The 22296-nt window shown below is 42.8% G+C and overlaps 2 protein-coding genes across 2 annotated transcripts in view; one reads left to right on the forward strand and one right to left on the reverse strand.

Moving 5' to 3' along the window:
• LOC308480620 (uncharacterized protein C1orf21) overlaps positions 1–22296 on the forward strand; it is a 134487-nt gene that overhangs the window by 100540 nt on the left and 11651 nt on the right. The window contains exon 4 of the mRNA XM_081012393.1: positions 16247–16323. Coding sequence (XP_080868519.1) covers positions 16247–16323 — 77 coding nt within the window. The remainder of the gene's footprint in view (positions 1–16246; positions 16324–22296) is intronic.
• Positions 1–22296, reverse strand: part of LOC308480584 (uncharacterized protein) — an 88303-nt gene that overhangs the window by 49469 nt on the left and 16538 nt on the right. The gene's annotated exons all lie outside the window — the stretch shown is intronic.

A 22296-nucleotide genomic window follows, 5' to 3' on the forward strand; every position in this document is an offset into this window, starting at 1 on the left:
GCAAATTCCCAGAATCAAAACTCTGTAATACTGAGAGGTGAGCCAATAACAACGGCCATTTTTTTAAAGAGATGAACAACATTGCACCCATCCCCACTGCCCTTGGCAAGTCATTTTTGCCCTGTATGGGGCCAGAAGGGAAAGTATAAGATATTTTAAATTGATATTTTTGATGTTTGGTAATTTGTTGTAGGAGGGCAACATCCAAGTCTTCAGTCTGTCTTGGAGGTTTTGTTCAAACAGGTTACTAGATTTTTGTGTGAGGCTGATTTTTGTTTTACGATGCATTCAAAAGTAATCTAAGTATTATATTTGCCAGTTTGGTCTGGAAGATGGGGTGTGGGGTGGAGAGAAGAGATCAAATCTAGCATGAAAGGCAAACACACTAATTATTTTCAAATGTGCAAAGTATGAAAAGTCGAAGTGATTCATTAGAAATAAGATGTTAAGTTTTGAGTTCATCAGCTTCCTTCTAAGGGTTTTGCAGAAATAACATTTACTCCAAGAATCAGTCTAGCATTTATAGACATGCAGGTGATGCAGTCTTCAATCTTTGCCCATCCAAATGTGTATATAATTTGCCATATAAATCATTTGAGTGTGTTGACATTCATAGACCATATAGAGTCTGGTATATTGATGTGATTTAGGGAACGTGATAAATGTTTGCTCAGATTTTCCTTTCTACTTTTTCTGGTTCTCAACTTAAAACATTTGCGCTAATGAATCCATCATGTTCCCATAGCACCTACATAAAATAGAAACTGCATTTCTGGATCAGAGCAAGGTTCATCTAGTTTAGTCTTTCCTTTCTTTCCAATAGCAGATACCTCTTAAAAGAAGCTCACAGTCAGGGCACCTTGGTAGCAGCAGCTCCCCTGCTGACTTTCATTCTCCTCTAGTCATCAGAGATACTCTGGTTCTGAACATGGGGGTTCCATCTAGCTATCATGCTTGACAGTTTGGGTTAAATCTGTTCCCCATGAATTTGTAAAATCTTTTTTCTTTTAAAGAAAAAAAAGGAACTTCTTGTTGCATCTTACTGTGAATTCCCTTACTGTTTACAGAGTGGTTAGATGCAAAGAAATGGTGGGAGGAATGAGCTGGGAAACAGCCAAGGGAAGAAGGCTCAGAGCCCCGGAAGTAGTGATGGGATGACAATGACTGGTCACAGGGAGAAGAGGGAGAAGACTGGGAAGAGGAGGTGTTGGAAGCTGAAGGGGCAACAGCTTAGTGAGCTGGGAGAGTCTGTGGCAGAAAGAAGTCCAGAATCAGAGGCAGAAGCTGAAGCGGGAGAGGCGGGTGAGGGAGGCCAAGAGGTGGAAAGGAGTCCAGCTGGTGAAGAGTCATGGGTGTCCCTCTTCCGCTCCCTGCCTGTCTCCCAGAGCCAGAGGAGGCATGAAAAGGGCAGAGGAGAGATTGGCTGTGCAGAGATGCAGTCTCTGATTGCTTGGGGGAGAGGAGGGGACTTAGGCAGCTGTGAAGGGGGGAGGACCTTCAGTCTCAGTAGCCGTCTCTACCAGGGATGTTAGGCCTGACACTCCAACACGTCTGTGCAGATCGTGTTTTTGCTAATAGAGAGTTAACTCCAATTTGCACGGGATGGCGCGGCTTCAGTGGCTGGCTCCTCCTCCTGCTGCAGAGGGGAAGGAGGGGGGAACAGTCCCCAGCTAGTGGCAGCAGCAGCAGGAGTGATGTGGCCAGTGGTTTCTGCTGCTGCAGCAGCAGCATAAGGGAAAGGGAAGTAGCTGGAGGGAATGCCCAGGGCAGTGATTCCATATGCAGAGGGTAGGCTCCTGTAGGTGGGAAGCTCTCAAATACAGTAAAAGAGAAATAGGTGCTGCTCATTTTAATTGGGCTTGGGGGGGGTAGTTCAAAGAGCCGTGGGGAGTGGGGCTCAGATGTGAACTGCTTCATTTTCTCCAAATTGCGTGAGAGCTGGAAAGAGGAGGGAGCCTTTGTATACTTGGCCACTATCTGATCAGTGCAGCTGGTGCCTGGTAAAACCAAAGAAAACAAGATTTGGAATGGATAGCATGAAATGTGAATATGCATATGATTGTAGTTCAGATATTCATAGGTGTGCTATAACTCCTAATACTAGAGAGCTAAGGCTTTTGAGAGTTAGTAGCCCAACTGCTGCAGAAGTTCCAGTTCTCCCTGTTTTGCAAAGGCTCTCCCTGTCGCCACCCCAGGCCATTATCTCTATTTTGTCTTTTACAGATGCCGAGGGTGCAAATACATTATTGTATTTTAATATTTTGTTGGAAGCCGCCCAGAGTGGCTGGGGAAACCCAGCCAGATGGGCGGGGTATAAATATATTATTATTATTATTATTATTATTAAAATGATCATAGGACAGATGACTGGAACAGTTTGTTAAGAAAGAGACCTGTGAAAGAGAAAATTATTTTATTTATAGATTGCCTTTAACACCTTTACAATATAGTTACATAGACAAAACAATGTGCTGCAGAGGATGCAGGCGGCAGTTGGTACAACATTCCACATGTGGTGGTCAAGAGAACTTGTGCAGCCATTCTGGGAAAGAGCATTTATGGAAATAAGCAGTATTACATATCAGCATGTACAATGTAATCCAAATCTGGGTTTGTTAACAATATTTAAAGAAGATCTGTTCCAATACAGCATAAGGAGCTTGCCACTTTTCTCCTGGTGCCCCCACAGAACTGGACACATCACACGTTGGCAACAGAAGGTATAGTGGGGTTTGCCATACGCCTGGAAATTGCTGAAATGTCCAGGGAAATCCAGACGTATGTCAGAAGTGTAAATTTTAGCTCAAAAACTTTATTTATTTATTTTGCAAAATCTCAAATAAGGTCAACAACTGTTGTGTCCAGATTTTCACTTTTTGAAATACGGCAACCCTAATATTTAGACAATTGCCTTATCTATATTTATTTATTTATTTATTTATTTCATTTATTAAATTTGTATCCTGCCCTTTATCAATCTCAGGGTGGTTCACAGCATAAAAATACCAAATAAAATCACAAAATACATACTAAAAACAAGAACAAAACAACCCTTCAAAAAATGCCTGCTTTGATCTGTACAAGTGATACTCAAGATCCATTGTGATATTAAACATTCTTCTGTTGTTCTTTGTTTGTTTGTTTTAAGTACATTGTTTTGGAAAGTTTTTTAAGTCCCCAACTGCAGAAGCCTGTGCAGATCAGGCTGTTGTTCATTAAGTGAATGCAATACAGTGGTACCTCGGGTTAAGTACTTAATTCGTTCTGGAGGTCCGTTCTTAACCTGAAACTGTTCTTAACCTGAAGCACCACTTTAGCTAATGGGGCCTCCTGCTGCCACCGCTGCACGATTTCTGTTCTCATCCTGAAGCAAAGTTCTTAACCCGAGGTATTATTTCTGGGTTAGCGGAGTCTATAACCTGAAGCGTATGTAACCTGAAGCGTCTGTAACCCGAGGTACCACTGTATGTGGCAGGCAGGAGAGCCTTCTGCACTGTAATGAACTTTGGTGTGACAATAAGTGTTACAAATTTATAGGTGCCTTTTTCATCTGTGAAATACTTGGCAGGGCGCTAAAGAAGCAGCAGAGTTGTCTGTGAAGCGCTTGCTTGAGATTTGCTGAGGTGGCAGCTTGCCATATGAAAGCTGTAAATAACAAACAAGGTGTTAAATGTAAACTGCAATTCTGAAAGTGAAGGGAAGGCTTTATGGGACAACCTGTTAATTGGAAAATGCACCAGGTTAATTTGAGGGGGCCTTGCCTGGTAGGCCAAGGGCAGGACTCTTGCCTCAGCATTTTACATATTGCCTGCTGCAAAGTCTAGGACAATTGGTTGAACCTGCTTTTTCCTGTGTGTATTTCTGGTGTGGCTAGAAGTCTTAAGTATGTTCAAATGTAACTCTCAGGAAATCAACCTAGGACCTCCTGCCAGGAGCAAAACCACAATATGAACTCCTAACAGGGGTGTGTTGCAACTCTTCCTACAGGCCCCCCCCCCCCATCTCCATTAGGTCATGCTTTGGGAGGGTTTGGGGCAGATGCATGAAGGTAGCATGTTCGCATCTAGAGGTACCATTGTACTTGTAGACTCGCAGCTTACATGGGGGTTACATTCTGGGGATCATGCCTAAAGCCAAAATTGCGTATTGTCAAAACACAGTGGGTTCAATGGCGGGTGGCATAAAGCTGCGTTAAATGCGCGTAAGTTGTGGAGCCTGGTGTATATGTCCTCCTTAAGCTCATCCTTGCAATGGTTGTAGACAGTGTTGAAATAGGAAATGCATCTCCATCTCTGCTTTGTGACCCCAGAAATAGCCCCAGTTGCCAGATTGTGCTATTCCAGAAAGTTGCCACCAACCTACTAACAGCTCTGGACTGCCGTCAGTGCCAGCCATAGCTGATGAGCAATTATAACGTAAAACTTCCTGCAACTAAGGGGCTGGATTCATTACTGTTTTGGAATTCATTGAAGAGACCACTGGGAGAAAATGTGCTAATGAAGTGCAAAGTGTTGTGGAACACACATTGTTCACTCCCTGCTCTGGGAAATTCCCTGTGGGACCCAGCTATCTCTTGACTTTCCACCACTGAAGATAAAATGATTCTTCAAGGACACAAATGATTTGGCCTCTCGTCATCATCTGTTATTCTCCCAAAGGATCTGATAAATATTAAGTAGCTTTAAAGATTAATTTGGAAGATGGGCTTTGAGTAATGCTTTGCAATCTGCAAATAACAACAGATATTCCCATTCTTCTTCTTAAAATAGGGATTTTCTGACTTCTTGACTCAGAAGTGCTTCTATTTTTGTTATGTTTTCCCTTTCAGGCATTTTGATATTTTAGGTTCATAAAAGACGCACAAGGCCTCAGTCTCACAAACATTACCAATCTGTTTCCTGTTTTTGAAATCTGAAAGCGATTCTTTGTTTTGCTTGTAATGGAAACCCTGGTCTCGCACAAGTGGAAAGGGGAGTTGGGGGAATTGTTTGTTTCTCCAGTATATAGAATGCAACCATAAACCATATTTTAAAGCGCTTTTTGTGTTTTGCAGGGCTGAGATGCTCCAGGCAATAGCTGAGCAACATCTAGTAAAATGAACGGGCAAGCCTCCATTATTGCCTGAAGTGCCTCAATTACGAGGTATTGTGTTTTTTTTATATAAAAAAAGCACCTCACTCCAGTGGCAGATCATGAAATGTATTTTCTAGGAGCCCAGGGCAAAATGTGCATCAATAATGGAGCAGTGCCAGAATCTATTGACTCATGTCACGGTTGTGTTTGTACAGGCGTCCACGTGATGCTGTCCAAACTGTAAAATAATCATTACTTATCACAATTGTGTTGAAAGGGTGCTTGGACTCCTTGTTGGTGTGCCATGCTTTTCCAGTGGCTTTGTCTGTGTTGATCGAAGGACATTTGAATATTTTAATTGTGGCCCTGGGTATGTGCGCATGTATCTATGTGCCTGCCAATTTGGGAGACTGTGCAGTTCCGGCATTAGATTGTAGTGAATAACATGATAACCTGAATTTATTCTCCCACCACCCAATGCCTCTAAATAGCACTTTGTTGTAAGTTTACAGCATAATCAATGGTCTCCAGCTGTTTTGTGCTGCTGGTGATTGTAGGAAATGAAGGATGTGGCCCCGCATAACATGAATATGTTTCTGGCAGGCTGACAACTTAATTACTAGAACAAAATAATTGCCTGCGTAAACACTAAGAGAAGGAAGTGTGAATGGAATCTAATAAGACCAGAAATCTATATTTAGATCATCCTGTTGTCACTAGTTTTTATGTAATGCAAAAGCTGCAAAGAAAATGACTTAGGGTCTGTTAGGAGTTTGTCTGATAACATTTTTTTTGTTTGCGATTGAGGGGTCAGAGATTGGCAAAAGAGCAGGTGCTTTGTGTTTAGGCTCTTATCTCCGGCATTTCCAGCAGAAAGAATTTGGGGAAGCAGGTCTAGGAAAGATCTGTGCTTGAGAGTTAGGGAGAACTGCTGCCACTCAATGTAGAACAGCGCTCTGCAAGATGAGCTAATGATCTGAGCTGCTATAAGACAAATTTATATGTTCTTTACATTGATCAGTGCTGGTTAATGTGAGGGGAGCTAATTTTCTACAGTGGCTGTATTTTCAGAGTCAACAAAATTCCCTGGTGTAATGTGTGAAGAGTACCATCACAACAATACTGTTGTAGCTGTTGGAATATTTATAAGTTACACTTAAGGGGCAGATGGGGCTTTTCAACCTGGAAAGGGAGCCCATCTAGGAGATGGAACACTCTGATCCTAAACCTCTGCTACTTTGGGGGATATCTCTGGGAGAAGAAAGGGCTAAGGAGTAAACCCTACACAAATCCAGAGTGGAGTCCCTAAGACAGTTGGATGGCACCTTGTATGCCTCCTTCCGGCAACTCCTGCAGCTCAGCTGGTGCCAATGAGAGGGGAGTCTTTTCGACTGGGCAGCCCAGGACCTTCATACACAGTGCCCAGGCTTGCAGCCCAGGGAGGTCACTGTGATGCTGCTAACACAGCGCTTTCACTTCACCCCCAGAAGCATGCTCCATTGCCTCTCAGGACAGACAGATGTCAACAACAACACTTGATAGACCATCACTCTTCTGGCAAGACAGTTGCAGTCACAATAGGTCTAATACTATAGCTGCCATCCAAGATTGTCAGTATGGTTGGTTGCTGGATTCCAGCTTCCATCATCTCCATCCAGCATAGCCAGGGATCAGGAATTATGGGCATTGCAGAGTCACACAAAAGCTGGGACACGAGAAAGGGCTCTGTAGGAAATAGCTGTGCTTTCTTGGGAGTGAGAGCCTTGAATACCATACAGAGAATCCTAGGATTCCTTTGCACGTCAAAGAATTCCTACAATTAACACAAAACCTCTCCATGCATAATACCAAATGTTAGAGTCTTACTCTCAGGTCGCTCACTGCATGCATTTGGAAGACATAGCAGTTGGCAGCTTTCCCAGATGCCTTCAAGCAGCAGATAACCCTCATGTAGGACCATTGAATGTGGTGATCTATAGTGAAGTTTCCTGCATAAAGACCTTTCTTGTGGGAAATCAGTGGTGAGAGCAAGGTTTGGTTTATACTATAGCAAAGATACTTATGTCTGGGCTGGCCCATTATGTGTGAGCTGATAGCAAAGAAGGAACGGAAGATAGCATCTCATGGCCTGAAATCCTCCAAAGTAACTCTAGGGAGAGAATTATTTTAAATGGAGTTCCTAAGCTTCTTTGAAATTGGTTTGTAGTGAAAACGGTGACAGGCACTTCATTATTGTGATGCTAGTGATTGCTACCCTACTAATGGCACCTGGTTGCACAGTTGCTGCTGCCTGTTAATACCCTGACATTCCTGTAGAGTAAAGCTTACCCTAGTGCAGTGAAAAGATAATTAACCCATGTAGCAAATATAATCACTTTGGCTTTGATGTCGGATTGAGCCTATACACTAATAATCTTCAAATAACTGAGGCGCATGTGTGGTAAAGTGATCAGAAATGGTCGTAGGAACTATTTATTTCATCAAACAGGCAAATGGAATATCGAAATACTAAGCTCAGAATTCTATTTTCTCTGGAACAGCATGTATCAGAACTTAACTAAGTCTCTTTAAGCTGCACTGTAACATGTTTAAAGCGAAAAATAATCCGTGTGGGAGGTGGTGGTAGTTGCTATGAAGGATCTTGAGTCATCCACTGGAGCTGATTGGCAGTGCATTCAGGGCAAGTGAAAGAAAGTACTTGGCGCAATGCATAATTAGCTATGGAATTCACTGCCAAGATAGGGTGGTGGTTTCAAAATCCACTGAAGAATTAAACAAATTCAAGACGTATCGGTTAGCCTGTGGTGGGATGAAGCAAAAAATATGCACTTCTTTTCATGAACATTTTCAGCAATGTCAAAAGGCACCGGCAGTTTTTCAAGAATTGTTTTGAAAGTGCTTTGCAGGAAGCATTGCCGTCACTCCCAAATGACTTCATTTACCCATCATGATGTATGAAAGACAACTAAATCCGATTGGCTGCGTGGTGTTGTGTCGTCAGCTTGTTCACTATGTGATCACTGTGTTGGAATCACCATGGTGGCAGCTAGAAAGCACTGGTGTTGCTTTCATTGATCTTTGTGCTTAACAATGTCACATGGAAAATCTAATTTGTACGTGTAGCTCTATGATACCTTCTTTTTTACTCTGTGATCCCCGATTTGTCTACAACTGCTGAAGTCAGAGGGGGAAAGGACTCAAATTCAAGGGGGTAGGTTATTAGCAAATTAAGATGGCGCAGAAGGAGCAGCAGAGAGGGGAAATGATGACAGACAGATTTTTGTTTTTAAAAAGGAGAATGTGCTCATGAGGATTTTTAGGGAAATATATCTATCCAGAATCTTTACTTTCAACCTGAATACAGTGGTACCTCAGGTTACATACGCTTCAGGTTACATACGCTTCAGGTTACATACGCTTCAGGTATGTACTCCGCTATCCCAGAAATAGTGCTTCAGGTTCAGAACTTTGCTTCAGGATGAGAACAGAAATCATGCTGCGGTGGTGCAGCAGCAGCAGGAGGCCCCATTAGCTAAAGTGGTGCTTCAGGTTAAGAACAGTTTCAGGTTAAGAACGGACCTCTGGAACGAATTAAGTACTTAACCTGAGGTACCACTGTATTGCAATATGAGAACATTTGGTGCAGTTCTAAGGAAAGGCTATTAGAGGTAATATATCTCTAATTGTCTGATGCTGGAAAGAAGCAGGGACCCATAACTTTTATGCATTGTTTGTGATGTTTTAGTGGCACCTGACTGGTAACTGTTGGAAGCAGAATTCTGGACTAGATGAACATTGCTCCAAATCTACAAGGAAACACGCGTTCTTAAGAGGCCAGAATTCATCTCTAGGGAACTTTTCTAGAACTTTTCTCCTCCCTAAAAAGTCAGCAAAGCTGCTGCTGTTGTTTTCATTGTTCTGAGAATAAAAGTTACATTGAGAACATATTATCTTCCGTGTACTGTGTTACCTTTTATGGCTGTGCCTGCAACCCTTGCCATGTTTGTTAGGAATTTGGTGCCCTAGAATGCACTGCAACTTGTTTCTGAGTAAACCTGGTTAGGATTGGAATACTAATGGCTGCAATCACACATAACACTAAAATATACCACTACGTGTTTGAATAGCAGTGAGTCTCAGACTCAAGCACTCCTCCCACTTCATCCACTGTGACCACAAGGAGGAGATCGGGTATTTTTTTTTGTAAACGGTGGTTAGTTATCCTAGTTTGTTTCCCTAAATCAGAGATTGATAAACTCAAGCCGGGGCGGGGGGGGGGGGGCAAATATAGCCTCCGGACCTCTATAGCCAGCCCTTGGAATTCGATTCCAGTCCTTAACTACCTCTGCTCTGCACCCCACTCAGGTGCCTTTGCCTGGCTGGAATGCCTCCTTCAGCAGTGATGATGCTTCTTGCTTTCCTGGGTGGATATGTCTCTTGATCTGCTTAGGAATTGGTGTGGCTGCAATCTAGCCTGATATAGTAAGGTCAAAGTTGCATCCTTTGTTCCACTCATTACCTGTCTCGTCCCCCCAGAACAGTGGCTCTCCAAGGGTGTGGTGCTATTCTGGTGCGCCAGGAAGATTCAAAGAAACAGTTGAAATTACAGTACAGTACGTATTTGTGTGTGTGTGGATATGCAACCAGGAAAAGTATGCATGCCTCTCTTCAGCAGCATTGGCTATCCTTCTACAGTTCCCCACAACATATTGTTGTGAACAGGGATTTTCAATATGGAAGATCAGAAAAGGGAAGGCTTCGTTGTGTTGGTGAGGAGATGAGAGTTTGTTAGTCTCCAGTTACACCTAATAGAAATGAGATTATCTGGCAAAAGCAAGTTCACACCTTTCACTGAGTTTGTATACATGCTTAAGGTGCATACGTAAGAGGCCCGTTTATAATTATATTTTGGGAATGATTTACGTTCTTCTTGAACTGTGTTGTTTTGTGTTTTCTGGATGTGCTATGATCATATTATAAGGTAGTTGTGTTCTGTGCTATAAATCAAGCTCTGCTGTATCAAGAGTAGTTCCCAGGACTGATTTATGATGTGTAAAGCCAGCAAAATATGAAGCAAGATGGTATCTAGGTTTTATTTGTTTACTTGTTTTTGAATTCTAGCTTTGTATTGACCATTTTAATGTCTGTTGTATGTAAACCATGTAGAGGTTCTTTTACAATTAAGTGGCACACAAATTCTGTTAAATAAAGTGGGCTTGAGAGCAGAAATTCAAAAGGCATCATATCACAGTTAAACAGAAAGTGACTTTATTGTAGAGAAGGTCAGAGATCACACAGCATATACCAAAAGAAGTTGTAGCAAATCTGTCTAGAATACATAAAAATATAAAAATGCAACATTACGTGGGCAAATGCATTTCAGCGTTGCCTGGTAAATGCAGGATTTTGGGCAGGTCCCCCAAACAATGAGATTGTTCAGAGAGTCTTTTTGTTTTCTAGCCTTTTCAAAATAGAATCTGCTGGATTCCAGGCAATCCCCACCCATTTTTACCTGAGTATCAAGAATAGACCTCCAACTTGGTGGAATTTAATTTGCCTGGAGCTTGAATCCTACCTTTTCTCCGAGGGGAACTGTCCCTCCTGGCCAAAGATGCCCCCTCCCCTGACAGTGCAAGCCAGTGGGTAGCCAGCAAGTCCTCAGAAAGGCAACAACAACCATTTATTTCTTGAGCTGCTGCCCATCTGACCGGGTTACCCCAGCCACTCTGGGCAGCTTCCAATAAAAGGAAATGGTTGTGAAGACCTCGCTGCAGGAAAGGATAAGACAGGAATGATGTCATTTGCCAGAGTTCCAGTGGAATCTGTGTAGCAACCGGGGTTTTATTTTCAGCCGGAACTCAATTCTAGCACCTCTCAGGTGGGTGCCATTGCCGTTATAAGAGAACAAGGCCCCTCTTTTTTTATATATAGAAAAATAGCACTGGTAGCAACTATCAGTACATAGATGCTGACGAGCTCACAAGGAATTTTTTTGTAAATAAATGCTATTGGTTTTACAATTTCAACTTCAACAATTAGTATTTTCCATCAAGTAGAATTAAAGAGACAAAATATCCAACATAAAAAATAAAAAGTGAAATAAAAGTAAAGAGAAGCAAAGAAAAAGAAAGAAGAGAAGAAAAAGAAAGGAAAAGAAAGAAAATATCTTTTCAGAGGTTCTCTTTAACCTCCAGACTTCCCTCCATTTCCTTTCCTGGTTCATTTAATATATACCTTTTCTGCATAATTTACTTAAACCTCTTTTTTCTTATCCTTATTGTTTTATCCCAATTGCATGCCATCACATTTTACTGTTTTAATTCAAATTTTCTTCCATAAATTTTTTAGAGACCCATATCACGTCTGTTCTTGCACTACTTTTATATACCGTATTTTTCGCTCTATAGGACGCACTTTTTCCCTTCTAAAAAGTAAGGGAAAATGTGTGTGTGTCTTATGGAGCAAATGCAGGCTGCACGGCTAAGCCCAAAGCCAGAACAGGGAGATGGAGCGCTGCGCAGCGCTCCGTCTCGCTGTTCTACCTTGGGGTTAGCTGCGCAAAACCTCCGCAGGGCAGTGGGATGAAGACACCCCGCTGCCCTGCGGAGGCTTCAAAGGCTGTCCCCGAAGCCAGAACAGCGAGAGGCTATCCCAGAAGCCAGATCCCTCTTGCTGTTCTGGTTTCTGGGGTTCAATTTTTTCCCCCCTGTTTCCTCTCCCCCAAACTAGGTACGTCTTATCATCCAGTGCATCCTATAGAGCGAAAAATACGGCATGTGAGAAAAATGTATATTCCCTATCCAAAATATGTTTTGATCTCCAAACATCAATTAAATTAAATTTTCCACCAAATTGAAAAATGTTATTGGGAGTCTCCCTTTCTTTGTATCTGTTTTCCTAATTGTTCTGTCCATTTCTAAGGGTACTACCCCACTCAAATCCCCCATTAATATCATTTTTTGGTCTGCATATTCTAAGAGGTCTGTCTCTTTTTATAAAATTCTGCTTTCTTTTCATTAGGGGCATAGATCCCAGTTATTAACACTTTTTCACTTTCCGAGATGATCTGTACTGCTCTCACTCTTCCTTGTTTGTCTTTAAATAATTGTTTGGGCTCAAGTTTTGAATTAATATACAGCAAAACTCCTCTTTTCTTCTTTTTATCCACAGTTATAAATTTCATTCCAATCTTTTTATTAATCAGGACTCTTGTGGTTTTTTGCCACGTGTGTCTCCTGCAAACAAATTATATCTGCTTTTTGTTTTAAAATTACATGTTCCATAAATTGCCAGTCCATGGGACAGATGTGGCCCTTGGGATTTCCCCATCTGGCCCCATGTCTCATTCCTCCCCCTTCCTTTGCATGGATATTAGTCTTGAAAATGGCCACAAAATTTGTATGATAGAGCTATCAAGAGTGAGATTACATTGTCATGGTTTTTAATCTGTTTTGTTTTATCACTAAGCATTTTAATTTTAACCATTGCAGAAATCTCTTATACCACAAGACTTGAAATCTTGAAAGTCAGCAGCCCTGGGAATAGCTCTTGGTTGTGTTTTCCAAATCACTAATAACATTTTAAGCAGAGTGTAAATACCATTTTGGACCAGAAGCCAGATAGAACAAGGGTAGCCTTGTGGGTTTTGTGGACTCCAATTCCATCAGCCCCAACCACAATGGCCAGTGATGGGAGTTGTAGTCCTTATGTCTGGAGAGCACCACTGTGGCTACTGCTGAGAGAGCATTTGTGATTAACCTGCCCTTAATTTGTTGATACTTAAGAATAATACTTTATGGGGGTGAGAAATCTGGGATTTCTGTGAATAGACATTTTAAATAAACAGTGTAACCTGCCAAGTTAAAAATGAGTGGCCCAAGTCTGAATTGGGCTCAGTTTTATTTGTGCTGTTAAATTCCTTTCCTGCTGCCTATTAATCTTGCTGAGCAACAGATGGCAAATAAATGAGAAGGTTGGCTGTTTCCCTACTAGACAACAAATTTAAGTTACTAGATAAATTTAGATGCACTTAGCTACTAATGTGTTTTCTTTCAGTCTGCCCACGGCAAGCCTCTAGATAGGAACATCAGAAACATAGGAACTGCCTTGTACTGCCCTGATAGACACACTGGGCAGAACCATGGCTTAGCGGGAATGTGTGCGCCCCAGGAGAGAAGACTGCACCCTCTTGGCTCCTCTTCGTTCATTCTGGCCGTTTGCAAGGGAGATCTGGATTAAAACATGGGGGGGGGGGAGCTTCGAGCAACTCATTGACCTCTTTCGGTTTAACCCCACAGGGTTGTTGTGAAGATAAAATGAGAGAGTGCCTTGTAAGCCATCCCAAATTCCTTGGTGCAGTGTTTCCATTATAGAATCATGAGCATCTCTTCTTGCATGTAAATTCCCCCTCATTGCTGGGTCTAATCATGGTTAATTGTTCCATCTGCAGTGGTGTTAATTCTGTAACCCAGGATCTGAAACAAGGAGTAAACCACGGTTTCAAACCCTGTCTTAAACGGAAACCACAGTTGGCACTTAACTGTGGCTCCAGTTACTTGCTGTTACAGCCAGCGAAGGAGATTCACGATCCAGAAAGTAGCATGCTGACTCTCAATTGTGTAACCATACAATCAAATGCAAATTTACATCAAATTTTCTATTACCATTATAGGGCTGGGTGATATAGCAATATATTATCCAAAATTGGTTTGAAGTCCATATTGTGATAATCATTTTCATAATTTTTTACCTGGCAATATCTCACGAATCCTGATGTGTGTGTGTGCACGCAAAAATCATATTGTGGGGAAAAACATGAAGCCAGCCAATGCCTCTGCATAGCTCCATCCTTATTTTAGATATTGTGATATATCAGTATATCACAATGTTTAGCTGGTGATATATCACAATGTTGAAAACCATTTATAGTCCAGCCCTAACCATGTATTTTTTTCTAGCATTTGTAAGCCAGCTTGAGAACGGTGGGAAGTTAATTTCAAATCATTGTTATAGTAAGTTTTTTAAAAAACACATGATCAGTCTGTGACAATAGTACCATATGCCTACATGTGTCTGGATGCTGACTTTGTTCCTCTGGCTTTCCCCATTCCCTATGTAGCTTCTTCCCCCTAGTTCTGATCTCAGTAGCACACTCTGCTCCCCTCCCTTCTCCTCCCTCCCTTCAGTCTGACAGCAGTCTCTTTTTCCATGCATGCAGGCAAATAATATATCTTGAAATAGCTATGACAAGGCAAGATTAAAAGTTGTCCCATGGGATCGAGAGAACTCAGCAGATGGGCTGTGCTCTTTATTCTGAGGCTCTATATTGTACTACCAAAGAATGGGTGGAAAGGTCTGGCAAGACTGATAGCTTTGAGCAAAAGCCAGGCCATAGAATATTGCTTATCTGAATCTTAGTCTCTTATTTTCAGCCTCTAATTTTGCATCCCTAGAAGGTGTCAGGCACCAGCAAGAATCTTATAGTGATAGCTGTTGTTGCAAAATCATCCATTAGCTGCACTGAGCTTCTAAATTCACAAATTCAAAAGCTCTTCTTTTTAAGTGAAAAGCACTAAGCTCTTAAGTGGTCTGAACAGATGAGAGGATGGCCTAGTTCTCGTTGAGGTGGCAAATCTATGTCGGGACTTTAGCAAGCAGGCTGCAGATAAGGGCTGGCAAAAGCTGAATGTCCATCCATGCAAAAACAGTTCCTAGCACTTTAGAAAATAAAATATCAGAAAGAAGCTTTCCGGTTTCTCCTGGATGCTGCTGTTTTTCTGTGTTGGGGTACAGTGATACCTCGGGTTGCATATGCTTCAGGTTACATACGCTTCAGGTTACAGACTCCGCTAACCCAGAAATATTACCTCAGATTAAGAACTTTGCTTCAGGGTGAGAACAGAAATCGTGCTCTGGCGGCGCGGCAGCAGTGGGAGGCCCCATTAGCTAAAGTGGTGCTTCAGGTTAAGAACAGTTTCAGGTTAAGAACAGACCTCCAGAACAAATTAAGTACTTAACCTGAGGTACCACTGTATTCGTTTTCATGAAGAGGCATCCCTTCATTCAAGCACCCACATTGCCAGCTGCAGAGTTAAAACTGAGAAACAGATCTGTTGCCTCAGGGAGAACTGGGCCCGTCTGAGGAGGGTCCCAGCTTCATTCTAGAGCAGGTGTGGGGAGCCTTTGGCCCTCTGGATGTTGCTGAACCACAACTCTCATCCCCCCTGGCCAATGGCTGGGCTTGCTTGGGACTAATGGGAGTTGTAGTTCAGAAACCTGTGGAGAGCCAAAGGTTCCCCACCCCTGTTATGGGGTTTGGCCTTTTTGCCACTGCTTCCATGGAAGGTCATTGAGATGCTCCTAAGGCTGTAAAAGGCAGTGAGCGAATAATAAACTGCACCGGAAATACACTGAGGTTCCTGTTTCCTAGAGAAAATCCTGAGGGTTTGATTACCTCATTTGGAGTGTTTTCACTGTGGTATTTGGCTTTTCAGGGTAACCCAAAATGAGTATATGACTGTATCCTAGTGAATCCTATCTTCTCTGTGTTCTAAGAAATGGCCTGTAACACTTACAGCCATGTTTTCTCACTAGCCTAGCCACCTTGTTACTTTTTCTCATCAGCTCCTTGGCTCATCCTCCAAATTCGCTCCATAGACTCTATAGGCTGATTTTATGCCTAAAGTTGCTTTTCCATTGCGACATCCCAAACTTTTCATAGCTCTGAGTCCCTCCCCCACCCATCTCTCTCTCTCTCTCTCTGTCTCTCTCTCTCTTTCGTGTTTTCTCTCTGCTTCCATTATCCACCCACCCACCTTGTGAGTTCTAGAATATATTCCCTGTGTGTCCATATGTGATCATGTAAGAAAATGAGATTGGCATCTGTTGCAAGACTGAGGGATATAACACTTTTAGGCCCTGTGGAGGAGAGAGAACAAGCTTAACGTAACACGTAGAACAGGGTGTTCAAACAATATTTTCGAACAGGGTGTTGATCTATGAGCTGGTTTCTCATAGCTCAGCGTTGTAACATTTGGCCTCTCCTCCTGTATTTTTTGCACCGCTGTGTTTATTATATGTGGCCTCTTTTATCATTCAGTTGCAATCTGATGGCAAATAACTGTTGCTTATTTTTAACCCTAACAGGTTGGTCTGTCTCTCTTCTCTCTTTCAGGAAAAAAGTGCCACTTCACATGTAAGGCTTAAGCCTAACAAAGAGCTTCCAGGATTAGTACACCAACCTAGAGCAAAGTAAGTCTTACGTTGGTTTTTTTCCCCACTGATGAATTAAAGTGAAATTTCTATTAAACGTTTTACCCAAGGGAGATATTTCTGTCCCCACTTTCCTTTTCCCTCCCCAGAAGAGCTCATGGCTTATCTGATTCCATCTGTCTATTTGACGTGCTGAAACATTGTCTTCCTATTTTATTTCATTCTGGATTGGCTGCTTAATATTTTAAATAGTTGGCTTGTTACTTTATATTATTTATTATTATTATTATTATTATTATTATTATTATTATTATTATATCTGGGAAAGCTAACATGGTGCCCTCCAGATAGATGTCCTTTGGACTTCAATTTCCATCAGCCTTGCTTACTGGGGTGGATGGGAGTTGGAGCCCATCAACTTCTGGAGGGAACCACATTGACTACTCCAGCTTTGTACTGTGATCAAGGTGTTGCCATTTTAACTATTTTAAAAAAATTAAAAAGCAGGACACTGTATTTTGAGAGAGGGGAGAAAACAGCAAATCCAAGCTGGTAGCCTTTGTTTAAGCAGACTTGAAGACCTTGGATTGTGCGAACTAGCTACTGCACTGGAGTGCTGAGCAGATGGGAAACAAAGCAGAGAATCAGCTCTCAGTTCTGGTTTGTCAGTGGCTCAGGCTGTAGTTTGGATTTTGAACTGTGGTTAGTTCAAGCCACACAATATCTAAATCTGAGCTGTAGCATTGGGTCCTGAAATCTGGCTTAAAATATAGTTTCAGGCCCCAGAATCAGAATATCTTGTACAGAGGTTGAAAATCTGTGTTGGTACATCCATAGAACTAGAGGAAAGTTGGATGTCTCCCTAGGGGCTGCCACAGCCAGCCTCTGTACCTAGCAGTAGGCGGCATGGTATCTGCACAAAGACAAGGGAATGCCCATAGAATTTGGGTAGTCTTGCTTTTCCGCTTTCAGATATAAACACTGCCAATTAAAAACAGCTTTGTTGCTGAACTCCTGTGACTTGTACCTGAAGCTATTTGCAGTGGTTTCATACTTGAACACAGAGTTCTCTTCGGGTGCCGTGAGAAATCAAGTTGGGTTGCTGGAATAAGCAAACGGATCTTCTGGCTTTTGGTGAGCAGAACTAGGATGGGAAGCGTGACACACCTTGAGCATCTCATCCCAGCTGTGCTTCTTTGTCTCTGTACTTTCTCACTTATGCTACCTACCTTTTGCTTTCTGCCAACTTGCATGGAGGAGAAGGTTTTTTCTTCTGAGCAGAGTAATGGCAGTGGGGAGAATGCCAAAAGAAATGGAGCCAAAGCAGAGCCAGCGAGAAACAAGAGGGAGATATTTGTATGCTTGAAGGAAACCTGAGGTTAGCAGAAGTAAATGAATACTTAAATAAACAACAACACCCTAATGAAACACCCCTTCCACCAACCCCACTACCAAAAAGATCCCCAGCCAGATGAGGACTGAGCATGTTCTATAACTATAGCATTTTGAGTGTCGGATAGAAAATAAAAACTGAAACCAGGGGAGGGCGGATGGAACAGAAGGGCAGGCCTGGCAGAAGAGCAGGCTGGCAGGTCCAGGTGAGCCTTCCTCAACCTGGTGCTTGCCAGATAGTTTGAATTATGCTGCCTGGGGCTGATGGGTAGGGACGTCCAAAGCATTTGTGGGGTGCTAGGTTGGGGAATGCTAGCGCAGATACATGGCAACATTGCTGTTTTCACAGTCCGCCTGTTCAGATTGTTGTAAAAATGAAATTCCATACATAATGGGCTGCAGTAGCTGTGCTTGTGGGATATTTAGTATTACAAGCGAATCATTTAACTTTTTCAAACATACACCCCTTGTTAGTAATTGCAAGTGCCATCCGCGTAATCATTCTAAAAATAAAACCTTTGTTTTGTGAACAAACAAAACTTAACTGTGTTGGCACCTAGAGAGTTACAGAAGCAAAGCTTGAATTTCAAATGATCTACTATTGTTATTTTGGATGGCATTGTAGAGTAAACAGGCTGTGTCTGTCATGCTCTGCATGTCAAGCAGGTCATCAGCTGCCCTGACATTTCCTTGTCACCTTTTATAAATGACATAGCAGAACTATGTCTCTGCACATGACTTGATCCTGAGAGGGAGAAGTTGGGGTATATGTGGCTTCATGGCTGGGGTTTGCTCACCCTGGCATTCTGCTCTTTGCTAAAAAGGGCTTACTTTTTAAAGGGGTAAGCTGCGTGAGGACTAGTTGAAAGTACTGCTGAATTTTTCTGCATCGGTCCATCTTGGACAGAGGCTAACTGCAGCAAATGATGAAAGTGTGGCTTCATCATTTTGTAGAGAGAGCTTCCTGGTTCAAGGCATGAATAATCTCATTCATTCATACTAACCATTCTCCCTCCTTGAGTAGGTAAGTGGTTGGATTTTGGAAGAGAGAGCCTAAGAATATACAATTTCAGTTACTTACATTCAACCAATGTTACTGTTTTGTCCCCCACCCTTTCCCTTACTGCCCCTTTTATCTCATTGAAGCAGGGGTCTCTTTGGTTTGTTACAACGTAAGCAGAGTATACACTGTCAGATGAGCTTGTTAACCTGATTCACTTCCAAGAGTGAATCCAAGATTTGCAGAAGCGCCAAAAAAAGTAGTAAGGGGATAAAGCCCCCTCCTTAATAAAATAAACTTATAAAGTTGCGGCATATGCCAGTCCTGGTAACACAAATGTGTGCTTGTTTAATAAATGAAAAATTTAGAGGGATGGTGATGTTATGTCTAAATGATGGTTGGGGGGGGGGGAGTGTGATCCCGTAAATTGACCCTGTGCCATTTAACGTTTTCCTACACCCTCAACCTAAATCTTTCTGTGAATTTCATAACTGGGCCACCTCTTCTACTGAACGTGCACAAAATGCTCCCAGCTCATCCCCTGAGCAGCCCCCTACCCCGTGTCCTCTGGCTTTGTGAGAGCATCCGACCTTACTCTGTGTGTTCAGCTTTTAGTCTCCCTTGGGGCAGGGTCTGTCGGCTTCTGTCCTGTACCACACAAATGCACTGACAGCACTTTGCTGGCAACTAATAATAGTATTTTTCCAATCCTGCACACTGCTGTGAAACATGGTCCCGCTGACCTGGGCCTCATGGTTCTGCGAGGTTAATGGAAGTAAATTATCTGACCTTCTGCCTGGAGAGAAGTGATTTTGGGGGGTGGGGAGAGAGAGAGAACCTGGCCTGGGAAATGTCAATGTGTACTAGAGATTTTCAGTGAGTTTAGTGTTAAAGAGTGACTGTGCTACATCTGAACTTTACAGAAAGACCTTTCAGGGGAAAGCTATAAATCATGACTGATTGGTTCTATGGGCAGCCCTGCAAAACCCTCGCTTTCAACGTTGGTGCTTGTAATGCTCACATTATTTGGGGAGAGGGCTCAATGGAAGCAACGAGCTCTCGCCCCCCAGCTCAACCAAAGTTTATCCACACCATGCCTTCAGTAGCCTTTGCAAAAATAAATAAGGAGGCCAGGCACCATCTGTCTCCCCTGTAATTCAAGTCCTCAGTAGTGATCTGTCTTCTGAATTTGCTCCCTCTCATCCAAGGCAGTGATATATGCAGGGCTCTTCTATGTCGTACTCAGATCTGCCAGGCTGCAGCTCTTGGTGTGTGCTTTAATGACCCTTGTGCAACAGGGACAGTTGGCTGGAAGCCACGGGTAGCCTTATTGACATTACTGACCTTACTTCCACTGTCCGTCATTATGCCCCTGTATGCCAGTTTTGGGGACTCAAAATCTGGGTCCTGCATGCAAGCTTCCCATAGGCGCCCCTGTGAGACTCAGATGCTAAACTAGATAGGCATTTGGTTGGATCCAGGATGCTGTTTTCCTGGTACCCATCTTTAGTGAATCACGTTTTCCCTGTTCTTGGGAGGGGTGGTGCCTTTTAAGAATTTTGTTTGTGCAGGTTTCTGGGGGGTGCCATTTCAGCTTCCCTCCAGCAGTTCTCAGAGTAAAAACCTCTGAAATTTTGTTTGTGTCCAGTGCATTTTCGGTGCTGCATGCATGCCAGTACATGAAGGCAAGTGAAGGCAAAAGTGCCCTGTGTAGTGTGCAGCCTGCCATTTCGCATGCTGCAGCTGGCACAGTTGATTTTGAAGAATTACAGGATTGCTGTTTTTCTAATGTACTTTTAACTGAAAGGACAGACACCATGTTTGCTTTCAAATCCACGCAGGACAGTTAACCTTAAGGTAAATAAATACAACATACAGCCTGCCTTCAGCAATGTGTATGAATGGATGGGGACGTCACAGGCAGTAATGCGAGAATGCAGCTGCTTTAAAGAACACAGAAGTCCTTATTTCCATCTAGAATATGTTGGTGAGTGTGAGTGACAGGGGTGGCACAGTTCAGTATACAACAGGAGAGAGTGCCATTTTACAGTGTATATTTGCATCCTGCCTGTGCCTCAGGGTGGATTTGCCTTTAATCTTCTCAGCTGGAGCAAATCGGCAGTGGGCATCTGATGCTCTCATAGGCAAGTCCAAAGGCAGAAGTGGAAGCAGGAGAGTGGGATGAGGGAGGCCCAGAGGCAGAGATGAGCCAGGCTGGTGAAGAAGCAAGGGTGTCTCCCCTTCCTGCTGCGACAGGAGAGGCATGAAGCGGGAGGAGTAAAGGTAGGCACGCTGTCATAGTCTCAGATTGCTTGGGAGAGGAGAAGAGGAGACTTAGGCAGCTGTGGGAAGGAGGGGCAAGACCAGGGCCGGATTTAGGTTTGATGAGGCACTAAGCTTCTGAAGGTAATGGGGCCCTTTGTATGTGATAATTTAGGGAGCAGGCTAGCAGGCAGGGCCCATTACTTACATCATAGGAGCCTACACAACACAAAACACTGTTGCTGTATGTAGGTTTTATTTTATTTGTTTTTTATCTTATATTTTGGAAATGTACATCCAGGTTTTTTCTTCTTTTAATTTTTTTTGGGACCCCCAAGAGAGTGGGGTCCTAAACTATAGCTTGTTTAGCTTATACATAAATCCGGCACTGGGCAAGACTTACCAAAGAAAAGTTGCAGTGCTCACTAGGCCAGAGTGAGCAAATCCAGTTTCTTCTAATAAAGAGTAAAATTCACTTATTCCATGTGATTTTATTGCTGGCTGACTTCTGACAGAGGCCCACACACAGTGTGCCCTGGGACAGGAAGGGCCGAGGTGGCAACAGGTAAAAAATTGACACAACAACGTTCTGGAATTGAAAATGGCCACAACTTTATTGATTACAGATGAGAGTAGGCTTTGGCTTATGCCCCTGGGTGTGTATCCTGAATCAGCCTCCTCCCTGAAGGCTGACGTTTAGATAGGATCATGCCTGGGTTACAGGCCACCCCAAGATGCAGGTCAACTAAAACGGCCCCCAAGGCCACCATTGGAAGTTCTATGGTCCTTCCGCTCCCCTCTTGACTTCTGGACAGAATCTTACACCCAGACCCCTTTACGAGGGTACCCTGAGATACTGCACCTGCTAGAGGAAGAGGGTAATGCACCTCTACCAGGAAATAGACTAAGGATTCAACCTAATGCCTTATTTCTCACATTGGCCAGCCAGATACCAATGGGAAACCCAAAAGCAGGATCCCAGCGGAACGGAAATGGCAGTGGATTGGGGCCCGTGCTTTCCTCTCTAGTTTGAATGTGGCAGCCTTAAGAATGACACAGTACTGTACACATTGTCTGTGTACAGCAGATTGGGTCCATTTATTGATCTCACTGGGCCTCTCAAATATTTTATTTTGAAAATTGATATCCTCAGTGGTGTTAACTACGGTAAGTAGAGTAATACCCACTGAAATGAATAGACTTAACATAGTTGTGTTCATTAATTTCAGTGGGTCTACTTCAAGGAAATCTTACCGTATGTTCCAGCATACAAGACGACTTTTTATCGCTGGAAAATCACCCCAAAAGTCGGGGTCGTCTTGTACGTTGGGTATACGCATTGGGAAGAAGGAGAGGGA

The sequence above is a fragment of the Podarcis pityusensis genome (genome assembly GCF_964106645.2).
Source record: "Podarcis pityusensis genome assembly, chromosome: 6".
NCBI lineage: Eukaryota > Metazoa > Chordata > Lepidosauria > Squamata > Lacertidae > Podarcis > Podarcis pityusensis.